We start from the raw sequence: 24,701 nt of genomic DNA, 5'->3' as shown, positions 1-24,701 counted from the left end.
ACCTACCCACCCCGCTGTCCCCCACCCCAAATCAGAACACTCTCAGCAGAGCTCTGTTACAGATACACAAACCAAATGTGACACAATGCAGAAGTTGCATAAAAATACTTAAACCTAAGGTATTTGTAGTATACAGGATATACCCTGGCTTACCATATAAAAGTCAGATATTAAATAGCACTAAGTCCAAAACAAAGCAAGAAGATTTCATGTTGGATACTGATTCAACGCGAGTTACAGTTCAAATATTAAAGGAACTCCTTCATGTTAGTAAGTTTAGAAAAGCAAACGTTTATCATATACATATATAAAATAAAGTTTTAGTATGATAAAACATAGATTTTCTTAAGTTATTTTTTTAAAAGGACATCAAACTCTATAGTTGCTCAAGAGCAAAGTGTAGTGTTTTGGTGAGCTGTGATTCATGTGACTGGCGGCAGTCGCATTTGGTAACACGTGTAGCATCTTCTATCTTGCTCTTTCTTTTGAGACCGTATCTAATCAATACAATTACTGGAGGCTCAATAAGTTACCTCAAAATTATTTGCTGGAATCACGCAAATGGCAGTTTAGGAGCTTAAGTAAAGGAATTGTAGTGTTTGTTTTTTTGTTGTTTTGTTTTTGTTTTTTTTAAACAAAAAAAAATCCAGTATAATTGCACATATACATACAAAAAAAAAAAGAGGCACAAAACAGATTTTTTTTTTCTTTTTTCCAGAGAAGAGCTCTAAATTGATAAGAAAAAAGGGGACACACAGCACAACTGAAGGAATGTCGTGGAGCATCCATCTTCCCAGCCTTTTTGTAAGGTCACTGGGTACTTCGGGAGGGAAAATAAATGCTGCCAGGTACAGGCAATTGTAAGCAGTCAAAATTCACAGAGAAAGTTAACGTTCATTCAAGCTAACCCTAGACTTCTACTTAGTACAGTGTTACAACAAGGTCTGACAGGACTAATGGATCCATACAGGGGATCCTGGAGTAGACATATTCCTACGCATTACAAGCAAGGGAGTTGTGGGGGCAGACAGTCCGCTTCACGAGCGTCTATTCTTGCCAATACTGCTTTCTCGGGAGCTCTCCCTAAGTGCTTCCTGCAGTGAAGTGTGTTTGCGGGGCCCTTACCTACCCTGCACAAGTGCTTCCCTTCCCCAGTGGGGCGAGTCTAAGGACTGGATAACTGACAGGTAACTTGGGGAATGCCCTGACCCCTTTCACCCTCAAATGTGGAGTTAAACAGAAAGAGCTACTCAAATCACACAAATTCAAATTCATTTGTGTAGTTTCCCTGAGGAAACTGATGTCTGACCAGGAGACGGAAAATAAAACGCCCACATTCTCTCCAAGCCAGACCAGGGTCCACAGCACGCTGGACAGACAAGGGAGCTCCTCTGATCCAACTTTTGGTCCGTGCCCTTCATCTGCCTTTAGCTGCCTTTACCAGTGCCCCAGGATAATAGGAATGTCCATTCAAACACTGCATTCACATCCCACATAAATGCACTTCACCAAAATACCCATTATCATCGGAGAACATTTCAGACTCGGTGAGGCCATCCGCTTCTAGTTTCCTCCAGAAGGAAAAACCAGCAACCACATTACATACCTTTCTAGGTAAAGTCATATCAGAAAGCCCGCCGAGTTTAAGACCACAGAGGTAATATCCACTGAGGGCTTTTGTTTTCAAGAGGCCAGGTTCAGTCCTCCCAGAGCCGTCTCTAAGACCATGAGAGACACCTGGAAGGGAAAGCGAAGCCAGCCGCCCTTCTGCCCGGGAGAGGGGCCTGTGACACCGCCAGACCCTTTTCTAGAGGGCTTTCTGCAATTCCTACTTAAAACACACATGTACACACATACACTGATCAGACTATCTGAACTACGCGTCTCAGAATCTTAAAAAATGAAAATAAATAAAGGAATGATGACTACTTTTGTTTTGTACACCCATGGAACACATCCTAGACTTTAAATTTATCTCATTAACAAAAAACTTTCTTTTCTGTCTGTTCTTATTTTAAAAAGTGAAGACAGCTCTTTTTTCCCAGCTGCAAAGGCTCTGAAGCACAGTAAAAGGCAAGAAAAGACCAAGTGAATCTAACCCTCCACACAGGAATTCCCAAACCGACAGAACTGAAAACACCAGAGCCCACCACCGGCTTCGGCCTGCGGACCATCTCCCCGCTCCTGCTTTTGCAAGGCAGCACCGCTGGCCAAGGCTGCCCACGTCGCAGCGGTCTCTTCTTGCACTGACGCGTCCTCTACTTTTTTCTTTTCCTTTTTTTTCCTTTAAATAAAAAGAAGGACATTTTCCCTGCCCATTTACTCCTTGACTTCTTCTCCGTGATCCTGTGATTCCAGTTTACACTTGATCTTGCTCCAGTACTCGGGGGACACAGGGGACGCAGGGTCGTGCTCTGAGCAGCAGAGCCGGCCTTCCAGGGCGGAGGGCACCAGCGCCCCCTTCTCGTGATCTTTACAGAAGGACCGGGGGCAGAACTCGCAGAAGGCGACGGCCGCAGCGCTGCACTCGTCGCACTGGTGCCAGGGGCACTCCCACTTTCCTGGAGAGGCGGGAAGAAGGACAGAGCCCAGTGAGTGCCCGGGTCCATTGCCCGCCAAACACCCCACCTCCCACCTGCCTCTCCAGCTGGAGGCTGCGTCCGGCTGACCACAGCTCCAGGCCTTGGCCCACGAGAGGTCTGTGTGGTCCTGGCGGCGTGAGTGTGAGCTCTGCCCCCAGCTCCACACCACAAGAGCCAGCTGCCCACCTCAGGGAACACAAGACCCCAGCCCTGCCGCCCACAGGCGCCCCCATGCACTGAGAGTTGCTTGCTCCAGCCACTTGTCCTCTCCGCTGCCCATCGCATGGCCCACAGGGGGCTGGACGTGGCGGGGGAGGCGCTCACCGTAGGGCGGCTGCGGCAGGTTAAGGCAGAGCAGGTGGTAGGCTTTGGAGCAGTCCTTCCTGTCGCACATGACCAGCTCCCCGCCATCCCCACACTGGAAACAGAAATCCTCGTGCAGCTGCTTGGGCTCCGTTTTGATTTTTCGTCGCTTCGGCTTTAGCTTAGCATTTTTGGCCTTTTCTTCAGCTGTGGAGGCACATGCCGACTGGCGGGAAAGAGGGACCATAGTTTTAATGATCACAGCGCATGAAGCGCTACGGAAAAGGAAAATCCTACAACCTCAGGTTCACTTAAATCCGTCTGTTGTCCGGTTAGATAAAACTCCAGAAGGGCTTGTCCCGTAACAGAAATGAAAGAAAAACAAGGCTTTATTGGGACTTTCCTGGTGGTCCAGTGGATGAGGCTCTGTGCCCCTACCGCAGGGGGCCTAATCCCTGGTCAGGGACTAGTCAACATGTTTTAACTAGAAGAGCCCATGTGCTGCCACAAAGAGCTGGTGCAGCCAAATTAAAAAGAAAAAGAAGGACACTGCTCTATTTTAAAAAACTGTGCTTCATTTTCACTGACTTTTGAATAGGTGCTTTTTCTTCAAAATTGCAAAGACACTGAGATATCATTCACAAACCATAAAATCCACCAATTTAAAGTGTGTAACTGGGTGGCTTTTAGGGTAAGGTGAATTTTTTAAAAATGTTTTTGAAAAGGAGTCTACTAACTTCCAGTTCAATCAGAAATACAAACATGTTCGGAACCTGACAGATGAAACCATCTGGCCCACTGTTCCTGAGACGGTTCTCCAGCAGCGCCCTCCCTACCACTGACCTTCGGGCGCACGCCCAGGAAGCCGCTGCAGTTGTCTGCCCCGCAGTGGCACTCCGTCCTGCCGTTGCCCAAACAGTCCAGGTTGTAATTAAATGTCAGCTCCATCCCTAGGCCACAAGAGAGAGAACCATTCATACTCAAGTCCCGGGGAAGAGAGAAGCCGTCAAAGACACAGCCTCACACTGATAAGAGAGACATGATTCTGATATGAAGACCCTTCCCTCCTCCTTGTTCCACACTGAACACAGTGATGGGGAAAAGGAAAACAAACAAACAAACAAACAAACAAACAAAAGCTAGAAGAAGACGTCCCCATCCACCAATGATTAAAGCAAAAGAAATATTCTGCAAAGGCCATCATAGCCTTTTCACTGAAGTGGTCAAACACTATGATAGAGAGACTGAGAATCTGAAACCTGTGCTCAAGAAAAACAGGCTCTAGTTCAGGCCTCTTTTTCTAAAACTATTTCACACCTAGTGTCCAAGTGAACAATATGACCGTGGAATTGTCACAACCATACCATGTTCAGTAGCTAATGTCTTACATTATGATCAGAAAAAGAGTTCTAAATGCAGGTTTACTATACAAACTGAAGACCCAGGGATTCAAACTAGGAGGTCCAAGCTTCCTCAGCAATCCACAGTGAGTGCTAGAAACACAGTTTAAATCCCTTTCAGTTATGGCACTTCCCTTCCCACCCATTTTTCTAACAAAGGAGAAATTAAGTTCTGCTGTTATGATGGTGGATGGGTAAGGAAAAATAAAAGCAGTGACTGCTTCAAAAAGCTTTTTATGTCTAATTTGGAACAGAATGCTCTTTCGAACTAAAAAACAAAATAAGAAAGCTCCCACAAACAGCCCAAGAAACCAGCTGATGTTAACGCAGGCTCATTACTTTAAATTAAAAAAGAAAACAAAAGTTTAAACATCAGCTTACATTAAACAGACAGCAATCATTTGGAGAACGAATTTGCTTCTACTAATCTCCCTTTTGCAGGATAGAGTTTTACTTCTTAATGACAGATAATTCTAAACACAGCTCTTTATTTTATTTGAATAAATATGTGAGGGTCAAAACTTGAAGAGTGTCCTGGGAGAGGAAGCAAGTTAAGTTCCTTTTACCTGCAGGAATGTCACAAAGAGCAAAAAGCCCAACGCGAACGTCTCCATTCACGGTCCACTTTTGGGTTTCACAGTTTGGATTACAACTGTGGTTCATAAAGCGAGAATAATTTCCCTTTGGGCCAGCATCAATGATACGGTCCTTCAGAAAGAAAAGAAAGGAAGAGAGAGCTCCTTTGACATAAAACTGAGCATCAGCGTGTCGGAGAAACCCCCAGCGCAGGCAGGAGCCCCAGGGTAGCGCCAAGCACCGTCAGCCGAGGCCTGACCACCTACAGCTTCACAGATGTGCTCCTGGACAACTGACCGAGTCCTCTTCTCTACATGGAGACCAAGTCAGAGCAAGTAAGACAATGTGAAGTCTGGGTTCTTTTAAAGTTTGCTTCTAGGAACAGACTGCAGATAACGCCACTTAGAATGTCAGCTGGGTGTGGGGCTGAAGGAAAGGTGTTTTCTGAGCAGAGTGTGCTCAGTTAGGATGTTAATTGAGACGGGGATGATGGTGGTTTGCTGCCACCCCTGCTCTGAGCGAGAAGCAGAGCTGGGGGCCAGGGGCGCAGGTGGATGAGAACTTAGGCCACAAAGAGAGAGGGAACAGAAGCGAGACACTTCTCTGCACAAAGACTTGGGAGATTTGGCTGATGGAAAAGCTAGAGTCTGGGATATAATCTTTGTCACTTACATTTACTTATATGAAAGTTCAAGGTATCATAAGAAGCCCAACATTTTGGCTCCTGAATTTACACTCTGATAATCCGGAAAGGCTCTGGAGGACACAGCCCCCTAGTGTTGTCTGGATGGCTGCAGGGGTCACTGGCAGTGGGGCTGGGAGCTAAGGGGACAGTCGGCAGCCACGAATAAATGGCATTTTATGTTTATACATTATCTGTTTGTGAAAGTGGTAAAACTTTCAGTGACATAACAGTTAAACTAATACTCTTCAGTGATTTCTAGTTCTTTTAATGCTATTCTGATTCAGTTTTAGAGAGAGCCTGGAACATAGGAAACACAGGTACTTCGTTAAGCTGTAACAAGATATTCAACACATCATTTCTCATGGCTGGACCTCAGTTTCTCGTCACCTATAAATCAGAGGACTGTTGGAGAAATTCAATAAAGTAGGTTTTGCAGTGAATGTGCTTCAAGTAACACCCACAGTTGCATGTATTAAATCAGAAGTTTTACTGTCTCTTTTGACAGCATTCATTTTTCCTGACTCATTAAAAAAAAAAAGTCTAAATATACAGAATGATTTATAGTTAGGATTTTTTTGCTAAAGCAGAACTCTCCTGGTGGTTTGTGACTTAGAATCACAGCGGTGACTCTCTCCCTTGGTGATAACCAAACTGGGGACCAGGTCTTCCAGGACTAAGAGCTGAGGCTCAAACCCAGGTATGTTAACCTTGTTGCTGGTCACCTTCTCATGCACGGCGCTGTGTCACGTGACCTGCGACAATCCCTCACATTTGTATTCTGGTAAAATGAGCATATTACAGCGGGACGCATACTGGCTACCACAGACCATTATGTTTTGCTTGAAATGAAACCAAATTAGAGGAAGGAAACGGAATTCAACCTAAGACTATGAGACTAAACCAAAAAAATCCTTTGTTCTTACCAAAAAAAAAAGCAATTTTACCTTGGTAACAGTTAACATATAAAAATTAGTTACACTGTTCTCGTGGGCTCGCTTGATTCGCAATCTGCATTCTTCCTCATCAATTAATTCGCCGACATATTCATTTACAAATTCACCCTGCAGAGGAGCATGCAACATGCAGAGGAACAATTAGTGTATTGTGTTAGAAAGCATTCCCAAACACCACATGTGTAACCCAAGAGAATTAACCCAAAACCTTCCTGGAAACAGAATGACGATACAAAGGAAGACCAGAAAACTGACACTGGGACAAGATTTTGAGGATTTCACAAGCACTTGTTTGTGTGCATGTGTGTTGTTATGTGTACACACGTGCGTTTCCGGAGTTCTACCAGGTGGGCAGTTAGGCAGCCACCACCACAGTCATGTCAACACAGAGGCCCAGAACCGCTCCTTCACAACCCTGCCCATCCTCCGTCCCTCGTTTGTTCTCCAACTCCATCGTTTTTTCCTTAATTATATTTTATGGAAGTTTAGTTGACTTACAACGTTGTGTTAATTTCTGACGTGCTGCAGACTGATTCAGTTATACATACACACAGACTCTTTTTTTATATCCTTCTCTATTATGGTTTATCATGGGATATTGAATATAGTTCCCAGGGCTAAACAGTAGGACCTTCCCAACCCTATAGTTTTATCATTTTGAGGGTGTGCTATAAATGGAATCACAATATGTAACCTTTAGAGATTGGCTTTTTAAAGAAAAACTAAGCTTAATTCCCTTGAGATCTAGCCAAGCTGTTGTGGGTATCAATAGTTTATTGTTTCATTACTGCTGAGTAACAAATAAAGCTTTTATTACCAAATAAAGATGCTGTGAACATTTTGATAAAGTTTATATGTAGACAAAGGTTTTCATTTCTCTGGGATAAATGCTGGGTCATATGGTGAGCATATGTTTAATTTTTTAGAAAACTGCCAAGCTATTTCCCAGAGTGGCGGGATCATTTTGAGTTCCCACCACACACTCCCCATGCATGAGAGCGCCGCCTCCCCACGTCCTCGTCAGCATGTGGTATGTGTGCGCTCAGTCGTGTCTGACTCTTTGTGACCCTGTGGACTGTAGCCCACCAGGCTCCTCTGTCCATGGGATTCTCCAGGAAAGAATACTGGAGTGGGTTGCTATTCCCTTCTCCAGGGGATCTTCCCCACCCAGGGATCGAACCAGGGTCTGCTGCATTGCAGGTAGATTCTTTACCAGGTGAGCTACTAGGGAAGCCCATGGGATAGTCACTGTTTTTCATTCTGCTGTTCTAACAGGTATGTACTAATAAGCTCCTTTTTAAAATAAGCGTAAATACCGTACATTCAACCTCTCATGTTTATAAATGCATAATCATGAATCACCCTTTCACCTTGAAGACTTGGCTGATTCAATCTAGGGCAACAACATTAACTACAGGATTTCTTGGTGTTAAAAATACATTTCCGAGGCAGAGAAATGTCTTCAGGGAGTAAATTAATATGTATTTGCTATTGTTTTTACTAGACCCGTGTTCCTCCCCCAGCCCCCAACCCAAGTTCTCACCAGCCGTGCTCACCGCTCATTGCTCAGTATCACAGAACCGAGAGCATCAGTCATCTAAAGAGAAGCGCTGTAGTCTTTTCTGATTCTGATGAGTCATTAAAAGCATAAGCCAATGTCCTTACGTATGGATACTTAGGTTTTTCCCACCGATAAAAAGACTTTTCCCACCGATAAAAAGACGAGACTGTGACTTTGGCATGAGAGAAGGGAGATGGTGGGTCAGCCTGGGCGTCCGGCCGGCTGGCTGGCCACAGGGGACATGGGCGAGGGCCCGTCTGCTTCAAGCAGCTACAGCTCCTCTCGGCTGGGCCTGGTCAACACACAAGCGCGCTTCTGGGGGCTTCTCTCCCCCGTTGTAACCGATGGGACAGGTTCCGACAGGGAGCCGCGTTTCCCCTCCGCCTGAGACGCCGAGACAGGACAGCTCTGCACGGGCACGTACTGTGCGCAGTCGGCCCTGAATGGCTTTCCCTCCACGCGGTCCGGACTTGGGCCTTGGCCGCTGAGAACACCTGGCCCGGCCGCGGTCTCGCCGCCCTCCCAGGTGGGTCTCATCGCATCTTGGCTGCACTGCCACCTGGTGTCACCTTACTTTATGGCGAGTTTTCTGGACTGAAGACCGAGCAGGGGGTTCAGACCAAATCAGCTCCACTTTACCTGCCTGACACGCTTGAGATTCAAGTCAAGGCTTCATTTGAAGAAAGGGTTCTGTGGCTTTTAAAGGTCTGAAACCATGTGTTATGGTTTCTATTTACTATTCTATGAAAACTGGTGAATACTGAAAAAAAGTGCTGATATCAAACGAGGTATGTTAAGTCTTGTCAACTCGATATGGTTGTGAATACATCTGTCTAGTTATTTTGTAAAAGAAATATTTTAGGCATCTAAAAAGTGACAAATCTTTAGCCTCAAGGAGTTGCTTACTGGACTTAAAACCATTAACTGTGAATTCAATTGTGGTTAAAAGTAACAAAATAAAGAACTTTTAAGCAGGCAGAAATCTGGAACTTCTCTGGCGGTCCAGTGGTTACAACTCCACGTTACCAATGAAGGAGGCTCAGGTTTGATCCCTGGTCGGGAAACTAAGATCTCCCATGCCGTGAGGCATGGCCAAAAATAAAGAAATAAATAAATTTTAAAATGCTAGAAATCTATCCTTAAAGGCAACAGCAAAAGGACAGTTTAATTTAGTATTTAATATAATTTTTTTAGGCTTCCCCAGTGACTCAGTGGTAAAGAATCTGCCTGCAGTGCAGGAGCCGTGGGAGATGTGGGTTAGATCCCTGGGTTGGGAAATCCCCTGGAGGAGGAGGGCATGGCAGCCTACTCCAGTACTGGTACCTGGAGAAGCCCATGGACAAAGGAGCCTAGCGGGCTACAGTCCATAGGGTCACAAAGAGTCAGATACGACTGAAGCGACTTAGCACGCACACATGTTTTTAATTTCTAAGAAAGAAACCACTTCATAACAGGGTCCTTTGTTTAAGTCTGGCACACGTTTTTAGGAATCTGTTTTGTGTGAAAAGAAGGGGACTGATGGTGTACTTCAGTCTCCCATTGGGCTCCTGTCTCTGAGTGTACCCAAGCCTTCTCCATATTGCTACAGTCTTTTTGACTATGCTGTTCAGGGACTGTGTATGTTCAGCTCTTTTGTAAATGACCAATTGTCTTCTACTAGCAATTCCCTTTAGTAGGTGCTAAAGGGCAGAATAATCCTGACTGTTTTCTTCTCTTTTGATTATATCATTAACTTAGTAACTTAGAACATGGTTTAGAATAAATATAACTACTATTAAAAGGTGTCAACACCATATTAAACTTCAGGATGGCTCCACAAACTCCCCTGAAACCATAAGTAAAAACCTGCAAGTGATATGCAGGGCATTAAAGTAGTATCAAAATGTGTGCATTATATGGTGACATTTAAAAAAATATTTATCTGACTGCGTCGGGTCGTAGTTGTGGCATGGCAGTCCTCGTTGCGTCATGTGGGAGCTTCTGTTGCAGCACATGGACTCTAGCTGCGGCAGTGGGCTCAGCAGTGGTGACAGGGGCTTAGCTGCTCCATAGCATGCGGAATCCTAGTTCCCAGACCAGGGATCGAACCCGTGTCCCCTGTACTGCAAGGTGGATTCTTAACCACTGGACCACCAGGGAAGTCCCTATATGATGACACTTTAAATGCAGATGGCCTTTGACCAAGCAACCCAATCCACATACCCACTGAGCTGGCGAATCCTGCAGGTGCTACCTTCGAAATGTCAGAAGTCCAACCACTTCTTTCCTGCTCAACTATAGCCCCGGTTAGGCCACACAGCCTGGACGATCATTGTCTCCTTTTATTAACCTCTCTCCGTTTGTGTGTAGTAACTGCACAGAAAAAGTTCTAACAGGCTACACACCAACTTAAGAACAATGGTCTTCTCTGGTGTGGAGGGCAGGAATTGGGGAATTTCACTCTTTATTATCTTTTTTGTATTGTTTGAATTTCTGTTCTATGTTATACAGCATTTCATTATAAAGGTGATTTTTTTTTTTTTAAGGCAGAAAAATGCCAAGAGTAATTTTAAATTCCTATTAGGCCCATCTTCTCTCAGAGAACATAGCTGTAAGTTGTACACATCAGAAGGTGATGGTGGGGACTAGGTGGAGAAGACAAACTTTTTAAAAAACAGATTATTTAGGCCTGTCACCAATATTTCAGTTGACACTCATTGTAACAAGGACCCTGGAAGATTCTCAGGGTCTCTAAAGGTTAAGAGCCACTGTGTGAATAGTAGGATTTATTGGTGATTTTCAATTGAGTTATTTGGATTAAAATATTTTCCACAATGGGCACACATTTCCTGTGTTAAACAAAGAGACTGCTTTGAAGAATTACCTCAAAGTATAAGAATGAAGATAATTTATAAGTATTAAAGATCTCAACTTTTTCTAGCTGCTCTGTATATATGATCTAATTTGAGACTAGCCACAACTCTTTCACATGTAGGGCAGGGTTTATTATATCCATTTTAGAGATAGAGGAATTGAGGCTCAGAGAGGTTAAGTCAGCAGTCCTCATCCTTTTTGGCACCAGGGACTGGTTTCATGGAATACAATTTTTCCATGGATGGGGGAGGGGGGATGATTTCGGGATGATTTAAGTGCATTACATTTCATTGTGCACTTTATTTCTAGTATTATTACATCAGTTCCACCTCAGATCAGGCATTAGATCCCAGAGGTTGGAGACCCCTGGGTTAAGTGACTTGACTGGGGCTTCATGGTTAATTACAATGTTGGAGCAAAGTCCTGGGTTTGCTAGTTTCTGTCCAGTATGTTCTTAACTTCACTATTTTTCCTTTTACCTATGTTAAATCTAGTTTGCTTAACAAGTAAAAAATATTTCAGATAGAATGACCAATATCCCTTCTCCTTCTTATGACTGATCACAGGAAAAGTGAAAGTCACTCAGTCGTGTCCGACTCTTTGGGACCCCATGGACTGCAGTGCGCCAGGCTCCTCTGTCCATGGGATTCTCCAGGCAAGAATACTGGAGTGGGTAGCCATTCCGGTCTCCAGGGGATCTTCCCAACCCAGCGGTCAAACGTGGATCGCACTGCAGGCAGATTCTTTACCATCTGCTCTTCTAACCATTTCTTACTTGCTCCAGAAGTACCAAACTCTCAACCTGAGAAGTTTCAGAATTGTGGAATGAATCCCTGTATACTGAATCCTTACTGACACACTCTGAGAGGCACGGGTCCTGGTCTGACCCACTGCCGCCCCGCCCCGTGCTACCTTCTTGATGCTCCTCTTGGTCCGGAGGCCCCAGCCCCTCCGCTCGGTCCTGATGACCTCTGCGTCCGGGTAGAGCCTCTTGGTGAAGCACTGGTTCTGGCAGCGCTCCCCCGCCGGGCACACCTGGGGGTGACACTCATACTGCAGCATCCGGTTCAGGCACTCGGACTCCAAGCCACAAGGGTTCTCGTCGGCCGGCTTGCAGTTGCAGCGGGGAATCTCCGACAGGTCTGCCACCTGGATCTGTACCTTTCCTATCACTTTGTTGGCCTGGCAACAAAATCACAAGTGGGAGGGAGGAATCTGAACAGGACATCGGAGACACCCAGGCCCGCCTGGCCCCGCTACTGCCTGTGGGGTGACCCTGAGAAAGGATTTCCCCAGTTGAGTAAGCTAAGATTAACAGCTGCCTCTCTTAAGTTGACAAAAATACCAAAACCTGACGCGAGTCCTCATTTATCCTGTGTCTTTCCCCTCCTATCAGTTGATGACCATTTCATAAAGTTGAAAACAGCTCTGGGCTCTCTGGAAGAAAGGGGCTAAATCCCTATATTCTTGCTGGTTACAGGACAGGCTGAGGAGCAAGCACAGAAATTCCCATCAAACATGTTGTTCCTCAGTATGAGGGGCTCACTCGTCAAAGTCCTCGCCCTCCCGGCGCAGCAGCCTCGGCTCCCAGCGGATGCTCCAGCAGAAGCTTGTTCTGCACAGACTGAGCTGTAATCAGCATAAAGTTTTTACAAGCCAGTCGGGGCCTTCTAACTACTAAGAGAGCAGTTTCACCTTGTCTGTCAAATACCAGCATTTTCGTGGGTGAAGACTCACTTTGATGTGTTTGTATGGAGGGGGTTTTCTTGAGCTTTTTTCAATCTCCAGTGCTTCTTTACTTTCTCTTTGTGCTTTCAACTCTTGGAAACGTTTTGCAGCTTCTTCCAATGCTGCCAATAAGACCGGACAAAGCATAAAAACACCCCACACCAAATAAACAAAAAGAGTTGTTATTACCCTGCCTTCCCCATGCACGAAATGGGACCTGAGGTTTTCTTTTTAAAATTATGTCCTGGAAGTAACCATTTACCACCAGGATAGAGTAACACTGAAATGGGATATAATTCATCTGCAGCTGAACACTGACTGCTCTGTGCAAGCTGCCGCCATGGAAAAGAGGCCCCCCTTCAATGGTCAGGGGTTTCCACAGGAACCTGACAGCAGCTTTTACCTTGTACCAGATTTAAATTCACTTCACTCTGCCCCAGAAAGCTAAACTTCCCGTCAACTTGTTGCAAAAACAGCTGTTAAGACTTAGAGAACAAATTTATGGCTGCCAGGGGGTGGGGAAACAGTTCTGGAGTGTGGGATGGAGACGAACACACAGCTATATTTAAAATGGATAACCAACCAGGACCTCCTGCGTAGCTCAGGGAACTCTGCTCAAGGTTATGTGACAGCCCGGATGGGAGGGGAATTTGGGGGAGAATGGACACGTGGATATGTACGGCTGAGTCCCTTTGCTATTCACCTGAAACCATCACAACCTTGTTTGTAGATGGGATTTACCTCAATACACAGCAAAAAAAAGTTTAACAAAATTAGACAGCAAAAAATTTTACAGAAAACAGCTGTAAGGCTCTTCATGGGAAGTGCTGACTACTCTTCTGTGGCAAAGGTGCTTCACTTAATTAAGGAGACTCTGCGTTCCCAGATAAATCTCCACGTCTGTAGTAAGATCACTGAGAAAACTTCTTTCACACACACAGCACAGTCTACTCCACTGAACGGGTTTTTCTGAGTGATTGGATTGTGAGGTGGTTCTAACGTGACTGGAAACTATGGACGCCAGGTCATAACACCTGGTGAAACTCCCTACCGGCACGTGTCCTCCATGAGTGAGGCGTGCGGACAGATCAACAGGAGCGTCAGTTCTGAGCCACGGTGAATGGCGTCCAACGTACCTTTTTTGAAGGTCTTGTTAATACTGGTCTGTCCATCGGCAAAGCTTTTGTCTCCTTCGACGTAAGGGAACACTCTGCCCTGGTGGACCCAGTAGTAGTCGTGAGAGCCGAAGAAGAACACGGGGAAGTCGCCCAGGTCATGCTTGAGGCCCTGGATGTTCAGCGGCACAGACCGGGGGTTGCAGATCTCGGCCGGCCACCATCTGAAAGCGGAGGATGGAGAGTTGCGCTATGCTTTACACGGCTGGCGGGAGCCGAAAGACACAGGTTTCGTACTGTGTAATTTTCATTGCAAATCTAAGGACACAGAACACCTCGCTTACCTTTAATCCTGCCCAAAGCACACGTCATTTAACAACATACTGATGAATGAATTAATGCGTGAAATGGTGAACACAGACTAAACAAACTAGGCCCTAAACACCCGATCTGATTTCTTCCTTAAATATTAATATTTGATATTTATAAAAGTATACATAAGAATAAAGCACACTAATAACGTTAACAGTGAACCTACAATACAACTTAAGAATTAGAATTGGCCAGTAAAATATTCCAAATCAGATTTCAGTCCTGGAAAAGTCACGTTTTTCTCCAAATGTGACATTCTTAATTCCAAGATTGTCTTTCAAACTACAGAAGTTTATTCCTGGCAGTCAAGGGAATCCTTTGAGAATAAACTGATGCTAATCAGAATAAACTCTTGGGAGAATGCCTGCTCCCATTCAAACTAGCATTTTCTGACTCTCTAGTCAACCAGGATAAAATATTTTCTGGCCAAATGTACTAGGCTTTTATCAGTGTGTATTTCAGAATCTAATTCATCTTAGATCATAATAGATGTGGGATTTGGGACAGGCCTGAAAAAAACCATGCTTCACGTGATGACTGGTCCACAGTGATCATTGGGGGAGCCACCTGCGAGGTGCGCTGGAAGATTTCCTGCAACTGGGCAGGTCGGGAACTGAGGGGGGTCCCCGTAGTACATTCGATCGTTGATACCAACAGTAGGTGCACACAGACGTAATGTTTTTCAGTCGCATTTTACACATGCCTCATAAAACCATTTACTTGATGAACAATGAATGGCATTATTGGGAAGATAAGTGATGAACATGCTTCACCTAAAAGCACCCCATGTTCACCTGTGGGTTAATTAAAACGTGGGTAGAAGCCTGTGTTCAAATTGCTAAAAACAACACTATTCTGTGTAATCAGTATTTGGTTCCTCTCAAAGCAGGCTGGGCAGTGGTTGTATTTCTGATTCGTGTTAAGGCCACATGTGGGGTGCGTGTGGTAACCACACACACTGGCTCAGACAGACGGGGGTATGATTTCTGCCATCCTTGTTCCAGGCCCACGTCTCCCCCAGGAAGTCTCACATCAGAATAACTAGTCATTGAAAAGAAAGTTTCATGGGGCCCAGAGAGGTCTGATTGAAAAAAATACATTACGAATTAGTCCATGGACATAAAATCAGGCAGATAAAATGTCACTGGCCTGTGAAGCTCTGCTTTGGGCCTAACTTTAACTATATATGGTGATGGATGTTAACTAGATTTATTGTGGTGATTGTTTTGTGATGTACACAAATGTCGAGTCATCATACTGTATACCTGAAACTAACATAATGTCAATTATACTTTTTTTAAAGACAAAAGAAAGTTTTAAAAAGGAAACATTCTGAAATTTATCTGAAGGCCTTGGGGCTTCCCTGGTGGCTCAGTGATAAAGAATCCACCTGTCAATGCAGGAGATGAGGGCTTGATGCAGGAGACGATCCTGGGTTGGGAAGAACCCCTGGAGAGGAAAATGGCAACTGACTCCAGTATTCTTGCCTGGGAAATCCCATGGACAGAGAAGCCTGGCAGGCTACAGTGCATAGTGTTGCAAGAGTCAGAGACTTAGTGACTAAACAACAACAAAGCCTTTTTACTATTTCTGATATTTCTATCCGGGAATATCTTATCTATTATTCGTCAAACCTGTATCTATCCCCTCCTGGAAAATATATATATTTTTAATTATAAAAGTTCTGTGTGCCAGTCAGAATCACCATCATTAAAAAGTCTGCAAATAACAAATGCTGGTCGGGGTGTGAGGCAAAGGGAACCCTCCTCCACTGTTGCTGGGAATGTAGTTGGTATGGTTACTAGGGAGAACAGTACAGAGGGTGCTCAGAAAACTAAAAACAGAACTACAACATGAGCCAGCGACCCCACTGCTGGACACAGACCTGGACAAAACCAGGATTCAAGAAGACGTGCGCACCCTGTGTTCACAGCAGCAGCATTTACAAAACAACCTAGTTGTCCACCGACAGATGAGCGAGTAAAGAGGATGCGGTGCGTCTACACAGTGGAGCACGACTCAGCCATAAACAAGAACGAAAAATGCCACTCGCAGCAGCATGGACGCATCTAGAGACTATCATACTAAGTGAAGGAAGTCAGAGAAAGACCAGTACATACGGCATCACTTCTATGTGGAATCTAAAACATGGCACAAAGGAACTTATCTACAAAACACAGACAGACTCCCAGAGAAAGCAGACCTGTGGTTGCCAAGGGGATGGAGGGAGAGGGGAGGACTGGGAGCCTGGGGTTAACAGATGCAAACTGTTACGTAGAGAATGGATAAACAACAAGGTCTTCCTGTAGAGCACAGGAAACTATATCCAATCCCCTGTGATAAACCATAAAAGAATATAAAAAAGAATGTATGTATGTATGTAACTGAGTCAGTCTGCTGTAACAGCAGAAATTAGCACAACACTATAACTACACTTCAATTAAAAAAGGACATACCTTTAAAATTATTAAATGTAGTTTTATACACACACAAAAAAATGCAGTTTCTTTTAAAAATTAAAACAACGCAGAAATGTGTAACAGAAAAGCTGAATACGCTTCCTCCTTATAATCTCATGCCTCAGACTATTAACGTTAGATGTTTTTTCCAGGTAATAATACAAACGTATTATATCGCAAGCTCCAATTTTTACAAGTTGTATACGTATACGGAGAGATAACCTATGTACTAGTTAACGTGCTTCCTGAGGTTAACTGTACACTGAGGCCATTTCCCATGTTACCGTGAGCATTACCCTTCTTCTGTCTTCTAGGCATCCTGCAATATGGATTGACACATCGCCTACTGACTGGCCATCTGGATTGCTTCTGCACCTAGAAGCACCACTGCAATGAGCATCCCTACAGGACAAGTTTGCCCGCGTGTCCAGTGTCTCTCCTTAGATTCACTCCTTGAAGGGGAAGTGTGGGGTCCAGGGGTGCACAGTTCAGCTCTGTCACATGATGCCTTTCTTGTGCAGGAGCCCTTGTCTCTCCAGGCCCACCTGAGCTGCAGAATTAGTATTCTTAAATCTCTGCCAGCCTGTTAATTGAAAATAAACTTTGTTTTTTTATGTACATTTTATTTTTAGTGAGGCAGGGCACTTTTCACATGTTTATTTTCCACTTGCTCTTCTTCTGCAAACTGGCTCTTTCTCTGCTCCTTTTTCCTTCAGGAAGGTATTTTTCTTTTCTTACTGAGAGTAGACGAGTACACCTGGTTTGATATTTGCCTTTTAAAATTTATATCTTTTGCTGTAAAGTGGAAAATTATTTATATAGTCAAAGTGTCCATTTTTAAAAAAAAGAACATGGAAGTTTCCTGTCATTTGTTAAAAAAATTGGTTGGAGGGGAGCTTCTCAATGCCCCTCATATCAGCTAAAAATGAAGTTTTTAAGGTTAAATAGGTAAGCAAGCAGTTTATTTAAAACAGAGAAAATGACAGAACTCTTGTTTAAAAAAATTACAGCATGTTTGAAATTCTATGGAAACATATTTAGGATTCTAACTGAAAAGCAGAACTTCACTGTGTTCTTTTGAATAGCATCCATTTTCTTAGTAAAATATAAGCATATACCTCAAAATGTAGAATGTAAAATTTTAAAAACATATCACTATCCTTTTGCGTGAAGATTTGTTAAAAATAGGCTTCTTTTTTTTTTTTTTAAAAAGAAAAATTTTCGGCCGCAGACTGGTGTCCTGCGCGTCCCCGGGCGTCCGCCGCTGCTTGGCTGGCTGCAAACTCCTGCCGCAGGGCCCGGGCAAAGGCCCTGCCCACCACCTGCGCGCCCATCACAATGATCTGGGCCAGGTACTTGGCCATGGCGACCACTCAGGTTCGGGGGTCCGACTTCCTGGCCCCGAGGCCCCGGCTCAAGGGCGGTCCAAAAATAGGCTTCTTAAGAGGAGAAAGATTTAATAAAATAATGGCACCCATGCATACTTCTTGCTTCATTCCCTTAAGAACTAAAGGCTCCTAATGAAATACCTCTCTCCCTAAAGTCTAAAAAGCTCCCTCTTTGCACACAGTTTAGAGCTTCTAGCTAGAACTATAATAAAACAGATTTTGGGTCAGAAAGAGTTATTTTGGCCAGAATATAAACTGTTAACTTCACTAGAAACCAGGAATGAACATAAATCTAATTAGAATGCAAAAAGAAAAAAGTCTTCCCCACTATCCATATGAAACCTTTTATTCCAAATCCTATTAGTACCATAGTTCATTAGGATAAAATAACTTTCAGAACTTAAAAACAAAAGTCAATCAACCAAAAAAAAGGGGGGGGTGTGTGGGGGAATCTAACCACCACTAACCTTCCCAGTCTTCTAAAAACCCAGACTAAAAATGTTTTTCTTTCTTTTTCTGAGGAAGTGGCTGTGCTGTGTGTTGTACCTGTTTCCTGGCCACGCTTGTACAGACTGTGAACTACTCAACAGTGATTGAATACTTCCTCTTTGTCCTTGGAAAAACTTGCCTGTAATTTCCCAATTTGGCCCAAACAATCTGCTTGTAATGCAGCTTCTTGCCAGCCTTGCAATCATTGCAGTTCCAGCAGCCTTCGGGCGTCTCTATGCTCAGGCACTCCGGGTGGAAGGAGGCTGGACACGACTCGCAGCAGAGCAGTCGTCCACCTTGAAACAAACAAACAGTCTTAATAACTAAGAAGAGAGGAAAGAGAGAGACAAGAAAGTTATCTTTTCAGTTAAATGTGATTCAGATTGAGAGAAATTAACAAAGGGATTGAGTTATATAGTGATGGATTAAAATACAAGACAATAAACAGACTTAGCTACTTCAGTCCTTCCTAGGGAGGGCTTCAATGGCCAGAAACTCAGAGCATGTGAGGAACTGTGAGTAGGAAAAATATGACTCTTCACCCCTCTGAAATGAGGACTAATGAGGCATTGGTTTAGCTGGGGGTTAAGACTCTTAACATATGACAAATAGGTGCATAAAATCTTTAGCCTTGAGTAGATGTGAGAACAGATTTTCAGAAAAATATGTACTCTTTTTTTCTCCTTGAGAGCTAAGAAAGTAAACAATGGTCAGCTTTGTATTTTAATCCAGTGGCACAGCTAACTAAATCCCTTTATAACAATATTAGCGAGAATGAAAATAGCCAATAGGCTGACCACTACTTTTTTCTTCACTTGTAAGAATACAAAAAAGCAAAAGGATCTTGAATTTGTGATTACATTATCATTACCTTTTCAGGAAAGACAAAGAAAGTCAAACAGGCTATATAGCAGTGGTTTACAACTTTTTCATCACCAAGGATCCCCTTTCCCTTTCCCATGGACTCATGTTTTCAAATATTTTATCAACCAAAAAGCCCACCAAAACAAAAAAACATTTAAAAAGCCACAATAATTTTTATGTTTTAATTAACTACAGAAATATCTAATAGCCAACTGGAGCTTCAGATCCCAGTAACAAAACTAGTCTTATCATATTAAATTGTTAAAAATCATAGCCAAATACAGAGAAACTCATGCAACTGTATTTTGCACAAATGGCTGATTCTGTTAGACTTTCTGAAATATTAAACATAGTTCAAAATTTTGTTTGTAATATTTTCTGACATCATATCGAGAACCACTGCTTTATAGCATGAAAGAAGCATCAGGTAGAATCAAGAATAACATACAAGGAGATCTCTTTAAGTAGCCTAGCAAAATCCTCTCCTTTTAAAAACAAAATGATCTCTGTATTAAGACAAAAACAGGTGCAGCAAATGAAACAATATTATTTTTAAATGCAAAAAATTAAAGAAATTTGAGGGGAGATTAGGTATTTCAACAAGTGACAGAGAAGAATGTTAATCACTGAAGATGAAATACAATAAAGACATTTACTGTAAAAAAAAAAAAAATCACTTTTTCATTGGAAAACCAAGTCTATAACCCATGAGTGTACTGAGATTTAAAGTCTTGTAAGCAAAAGGTTAAGAGCCCACTATACAACTTTATCAAATTATATGCTCCAACCTTTTGAGTGTTTGCTATCAATTTTCCAGAAAATCTTGTCTTCCTGTAGACTTTCAAACTTCTAACTAATTAACATAAAAACAAAAAGAAAATCCATGTACAATCAGTGATGAATTAAATTACTATATTTCCTCTGCTTAAAAGCTTTTACTTCCATCATTTGGATTTTCCCCTTTGTCTGAAGATCTCAATGTGGATTAATTGTTTCAATTCTCCAACCTAGAGATTAGCTGCCTGAGTGGTCTCAGCCTAGGTAGGGAATTCTTCTGTAAGTTTAAAATAAAATGAAATAATTCATTTTTCCATCAGAAAGAAATGACCAGTAGGGAGAGCGGTCTTTGCAAATAGCTTTGAGGACATGTGATTCTTTGGGTTGACGTGGAAAAGTCAGGCTGGCCATTTTTAACATTGGAATAGTCCTGAATTTTAAGTCTTATTTCAGAGGAAATACAGACCCTGAATCATCAGTGAAAATCATCACGATTTTTTGACAAAAATACACAGGGAAATAGAAAAATAAAAATATGAACACTCCACCTTGGTGCTATGCAAGAAAACTGCTTTAGGGTGCGAGAGAAGAAAGATAACGGTTCAAGCTAAGCAAACAGAGGGCTCAAAATAATTTCAATTCATGTCAAGGCCAATACCGAGTACTGAACACAAAGTAAGCAACAATTGAATTTGTCTAATTTTATAAAGGCGCCAGGAGGGAAATCAGGCATTTCCTAAAATGCCTTGGGTAGTCTAATTTTACTGCACTATGGAATTAGTCAGACCCATGTCCATCTTTTTTTTGGAAACAGGTGGTATCACCAGTAAGATGCCATACTGTGACTTCAATGGAAAATAGACAAAAAAGTCAATAGTCTCTCAGCCTCCTTCTCCATGGGTTCTAACCAACTTGCTTAGTTATACTTTCCTTTAGTCATGGGTCGCTACTTCAGATGTCTGACAAACAGCAAACATACATCAGCAGCAGGCAACACAAAGAAAGAAAAAAAATGAATTAAATTTTCTTTAAAGATTCTGAGCCTGGCCCCAGATCATAACGGAAATGTATACCGGAAAAGGCCTTCACCTTCTAGGTTATTTATCTTACCCTCTAGAATAATAACTCCCCCAATAATACATTATTGTTAAAATACTTTCCCCCCCCTGCATTACACGTAGGCTCTGTAAGGCAAAACACAAGATTTTTCTTCCATAGATTAAATTAACTGGGAGAATATAAAGATATACATTTAGCTCTTTGTTCTCTGTGTATAAATTATCCATAAGTTATTCTTCAGTTCTGCTGGGCTGCCTTTCAAGCTCCAGTATTTGTGCATTCTCCCAGCTGCCCACCAATGTCTCCTGAGAGAAGGGCAATTAGGTTTCATAGCAAACATTTAAGAAACAAAATGACAGAATGTATTCCAGAGTCAAAATTTTAAGTGTCAGCTATCTTTGTTCCCTTCTGTTTAATAACCTATCTTGTTATTTAGTTGAAAGTTAGTAACAAATTACATCCTGTCTCTTCTATTCTAACATGAATGGTAGTTCAGGCAAAAGAGAAAGAGGTCTCAGAATACATTTCTATATTAAGCAGAATCCTAGTCTTTCAATTTTAATAACTACAGATATATGGAATGTGTGAAAATTTATTCAAGAAGTGTAAGTAAAAATTTGTAATAGCAGAATTATTTTAAGCCCTTTTTAATAATTTTGCAGCCATATGAAGACAGTCACAGCCACCAAGGTAGAATTTACTGAAAGCAACAGATGGTGCTTGACAGGCATACATTTTCCCCCTTCATTTAAAGAGAAAAAAAATAGGAAATGCAAAAATAAAAGTAAGAGATAAACTATTTTGATTATTACCTTTCTCACATTTCTTTTTGGAAGCTGACGAAGAAGGAATCATAGGTAATTTCATCAACTCTGCACGATTTGATTCGTTCAGTAGGTAGTGGGACTTATAGGCATAGGAACTGAACATGGGGTCTGAATGGTCCTGCACTATCAGCCCTATACGAGACAAACAGAAAGATGTGAGCTGCAATGAAACTACCCATGATTCCATGAGGAAAAATAAACCAACACCTACTATGTAGCTGTGCTTCAAGGTGGGGGAAAAAGAATATGAAGAAAAAGAAAGATCTGACAGAAAAAGCTTTCTACAGTTAGTAAAGGGAGTTTAGGCTACTCAGTGCCTTATCTCTACACAGAAATCTACACACCCAGAAAAAAGACTCGAATTTGAGGATTAAACTGTGTTTGATGTCATTCTGAAAACCCACTCTGGAAAACAGAGCTATGTTCCTCAATGTTTAGAAGGACTATGATGACAACCCAAAGAACAAAATGACGTATCACTTAATAGTGGAAATAAGAACTGTCTACATGACACAGTAGAGACACTGGTCACCTTCAATACATCAAACAGCATTGAACAGCAGACTTGGGCCTCTCTTCCTCTCTGCTAAGATCTTTAGATACCCTCAAATTCCAGCTTTCTCAGTCAGACAATGAAGCTTTCCTCTTATCAGTATGATACATGATTTTAAAGATGCTGTGAGTTGCTGAACTTCACTGAGGTACTGCAAATCTTTAAAATTTTGTCCTGCTAGGATAATAACCAACTTAAGGGTTTATAAAAATGTCCTTTCAATCCACTAATACAGCTGTCCTATTGGAGGAAACACCATCTGCTCTAACCCACCTGTAGCACACACCTCTCCCCACTCCCTCCTCCTCCTGCCCCGAGTTCAGTCCATCCTGTGGCTGAGGGACCTGCAGGACCAGGGAAACTTTCTGTTTGTGGTTACCGGTCAGTTTATAACAATCTAAGACTTTACAGTACAAATCATGACAGCAGCTTCGCAGAGATCTTTTTGAGAAGAGGGAAGAGTTTTGTTTCTAAAGGGGTGACCATTTATTATTTTTGGTGGATGTTATCTTCATTTGGTGCTGCTCGACACTGAGACAGATTCAGGAAATATCTCTCATGTGAATGGAACTTGAAATTGCTAATTGGTAATACAGAAGAATCTTTGAATAAAGGTTATATAATGTTGAATGAATTTTATACATTTAATAGAGAAAAGTGGTACAGTGGCTTTTAAATAGGGAAGAACAACTTAGAATGTTAAGTAACTTTTATTTTACAGCACCCTCCAGATGAAAGGGAATGCAGAAGAATCTCTACTGCACTGAAATGGCACCTATGACACCATGAGGGGCAGGGGAGGTGGGTTGTTCCTCTAAACACTGAAGCATTTCCAAAAATATTTCCAGATATTTCAGACTTTAAGAATTAGCTTAATGATTTTAAACAACCAATAACCAAGAACTAAGACAAAAATCCTCTGTGCAGAGGGAGAAACAACTGCAACACAAGCTAAGTTTCCTAACGCCAAAACATAAAGGACTGAAGTATCCCTTTTAATAAGTGTGGATTTATTACAATAGATCCCCTTAAAAAAGGAGACCCTCTATAAAAACTGATAAAGGAACACATATCATTTACTTCTGGAGAACTTTTAAGCCCTTCTCAAATCCTAGCATCTGATCTATTTAGAATAATTTTCTGTAAAATGCTGGAAAAGAAAATGAACGTTTCTGTTTACTGTGCAAAGCTGCAGTTAGAGTATTTGGGAATTAAATAATCTTGTTCTTAAAAAGGCATTTCAGTACAGCAAATCTTGCAGAATAACTGCTAAATTGATAAAATCCAAATGTGATCCTGTTGTTAAAACATGGAGTTTCCATTATGTCAAGCTTTTAATCAAGGCATGAAAGTTAAAACGGTTAGAATTTGCTCTAAAACTAGGTTCCTTGACAAGGGGTCATTTTCTACCTTACTTAAATAAAAAAAACACCTGCTTTAAAGGTCACCCAATCATTGAATGAAATAGAGCAAAAACAAATATTGGTTGATATACTTACTGATGGTACTTGATTCAGAATGTACTCTCGAGTAAGCCAACACGATAGTTTTAAACTTGATATTTATTAATAAAATGTTGGCTCAGTTACACATACACACACACACCACCCCCATCACTCCAAGTGAAAGTGAGTAAAAGTACTATTTACAAAGCAACAGAGACTTTATGTTATCACTGATACTCATCTATTTGAAAGTCTCTAAAGCTAGTCATTCAGCTTTTTCACCCTGTCATGCCTTTCTTAGGAAGGGGGAGAGGGACAAGGCACATGCTGACATTTTCTTTGGCTAATGCAATGTGGCATGAGACACGTCCAATCTTCTCCTCCCTGTGCCGTCCAGCCTTCAGGGCAGAATACAGCTGCCCTCACTGTTCTACCCAGCACTTCTCTCTGACAGCGGCCACCCCACATGCTTGCCAAACAGGCCAGCTCAAAGCAATGTGTACACTGACTCAGCTGGCTGCTACAAGGACTACCAGTTACTTAATCCTTTATTGTCCACCTCCTCTGGTCCTTTTTTTTTTTTTTTAAATGAGAGTTACAAAAGTAAAACAACTCAAGATCTATCACACTAGCTAAATTCTATTAAAAATATTTTATAGTACTTTTACCAAATTGAAAGAACTGTCTCCTAAAACAAAACAAAACACAACCA

At 42.3% G+C, this 24,701-nt stretch overlaps 1 protein-coding gene across 4 annotated transcripts in view; it reads right to left on the bottom strand.

Moving 5' to 3' along the window:
- Positions 1-61: 61 nt before the first annotated feature.
- The window catches only part of NSD3 (nuclear receptor binding SET domain protein 3), a 99,779-nt gene continuing 75,139 nt past the window's right edge, over positions 62-24,701 (bottom strand). Inside the window, exons 15-24 of one of the 4 annotated variants that reach the window (XM_070364326.1) lie at positions 21,977-22,123; positions 18,604-18,760; positions 13,778-13,980; positions 12,651-12,763; positions 11,826-12,095; positions 6,491-6,607; positions 4,852-4,993; positions 3,729-3,835; positions 2,907-3,111; positions 62-2,561 (exon numbers count right to left, since the gene is read on the bottom strand). In XM_070364326.1, the coding sequence (XP_070220427.1) occupies positions 2,320-2,561; positions 2,907-3,111; positions 3,729-3,835; positions 4,852-4,993; positions 6,491-6,607; positions 11,826-12,095; positions 12,651-12,763; positions 13,778-13,980; positions 18,604-18,760; positions 21,977-22,123 (1,703 nt within the window). In that variant the 3' untranslated portion in view covers positions 62-2,319. The remainder of the gene's footprint in view (positions 2,562-2,906; positions 3,112-3,728; positions 3,836-4,851; positions 4,994-6,490; positions 6,608-11,825; positions 12,096-12,650; positions 12,764-13,777; positions 13,981-18,603; positions 18,761-21,976; positions 22,124-24,701) is intronic. The other 3 variants (XM_070364327.1, XM_070364328.1, XM_070364329.1) reach the window with 3 other exon arrangements.

This window comes from Bos mutus, chromosome 27 (genome assembly GCF_027580195.1).
Source record: "Bos mutus isolate GX-2022 chromosome 27, NWIPB_WYAK_1.1, whole genome shotgun sequence".
NCBI classification, from domain to species: Eukaryota; Metazoa; Chordata; class Mammalia; order Artiodactyla; family Bovidae; genus Bos; species Bos mutus.
This window is presented reverse-complemented; position numbering and strand designations above follow the sequence as displayed.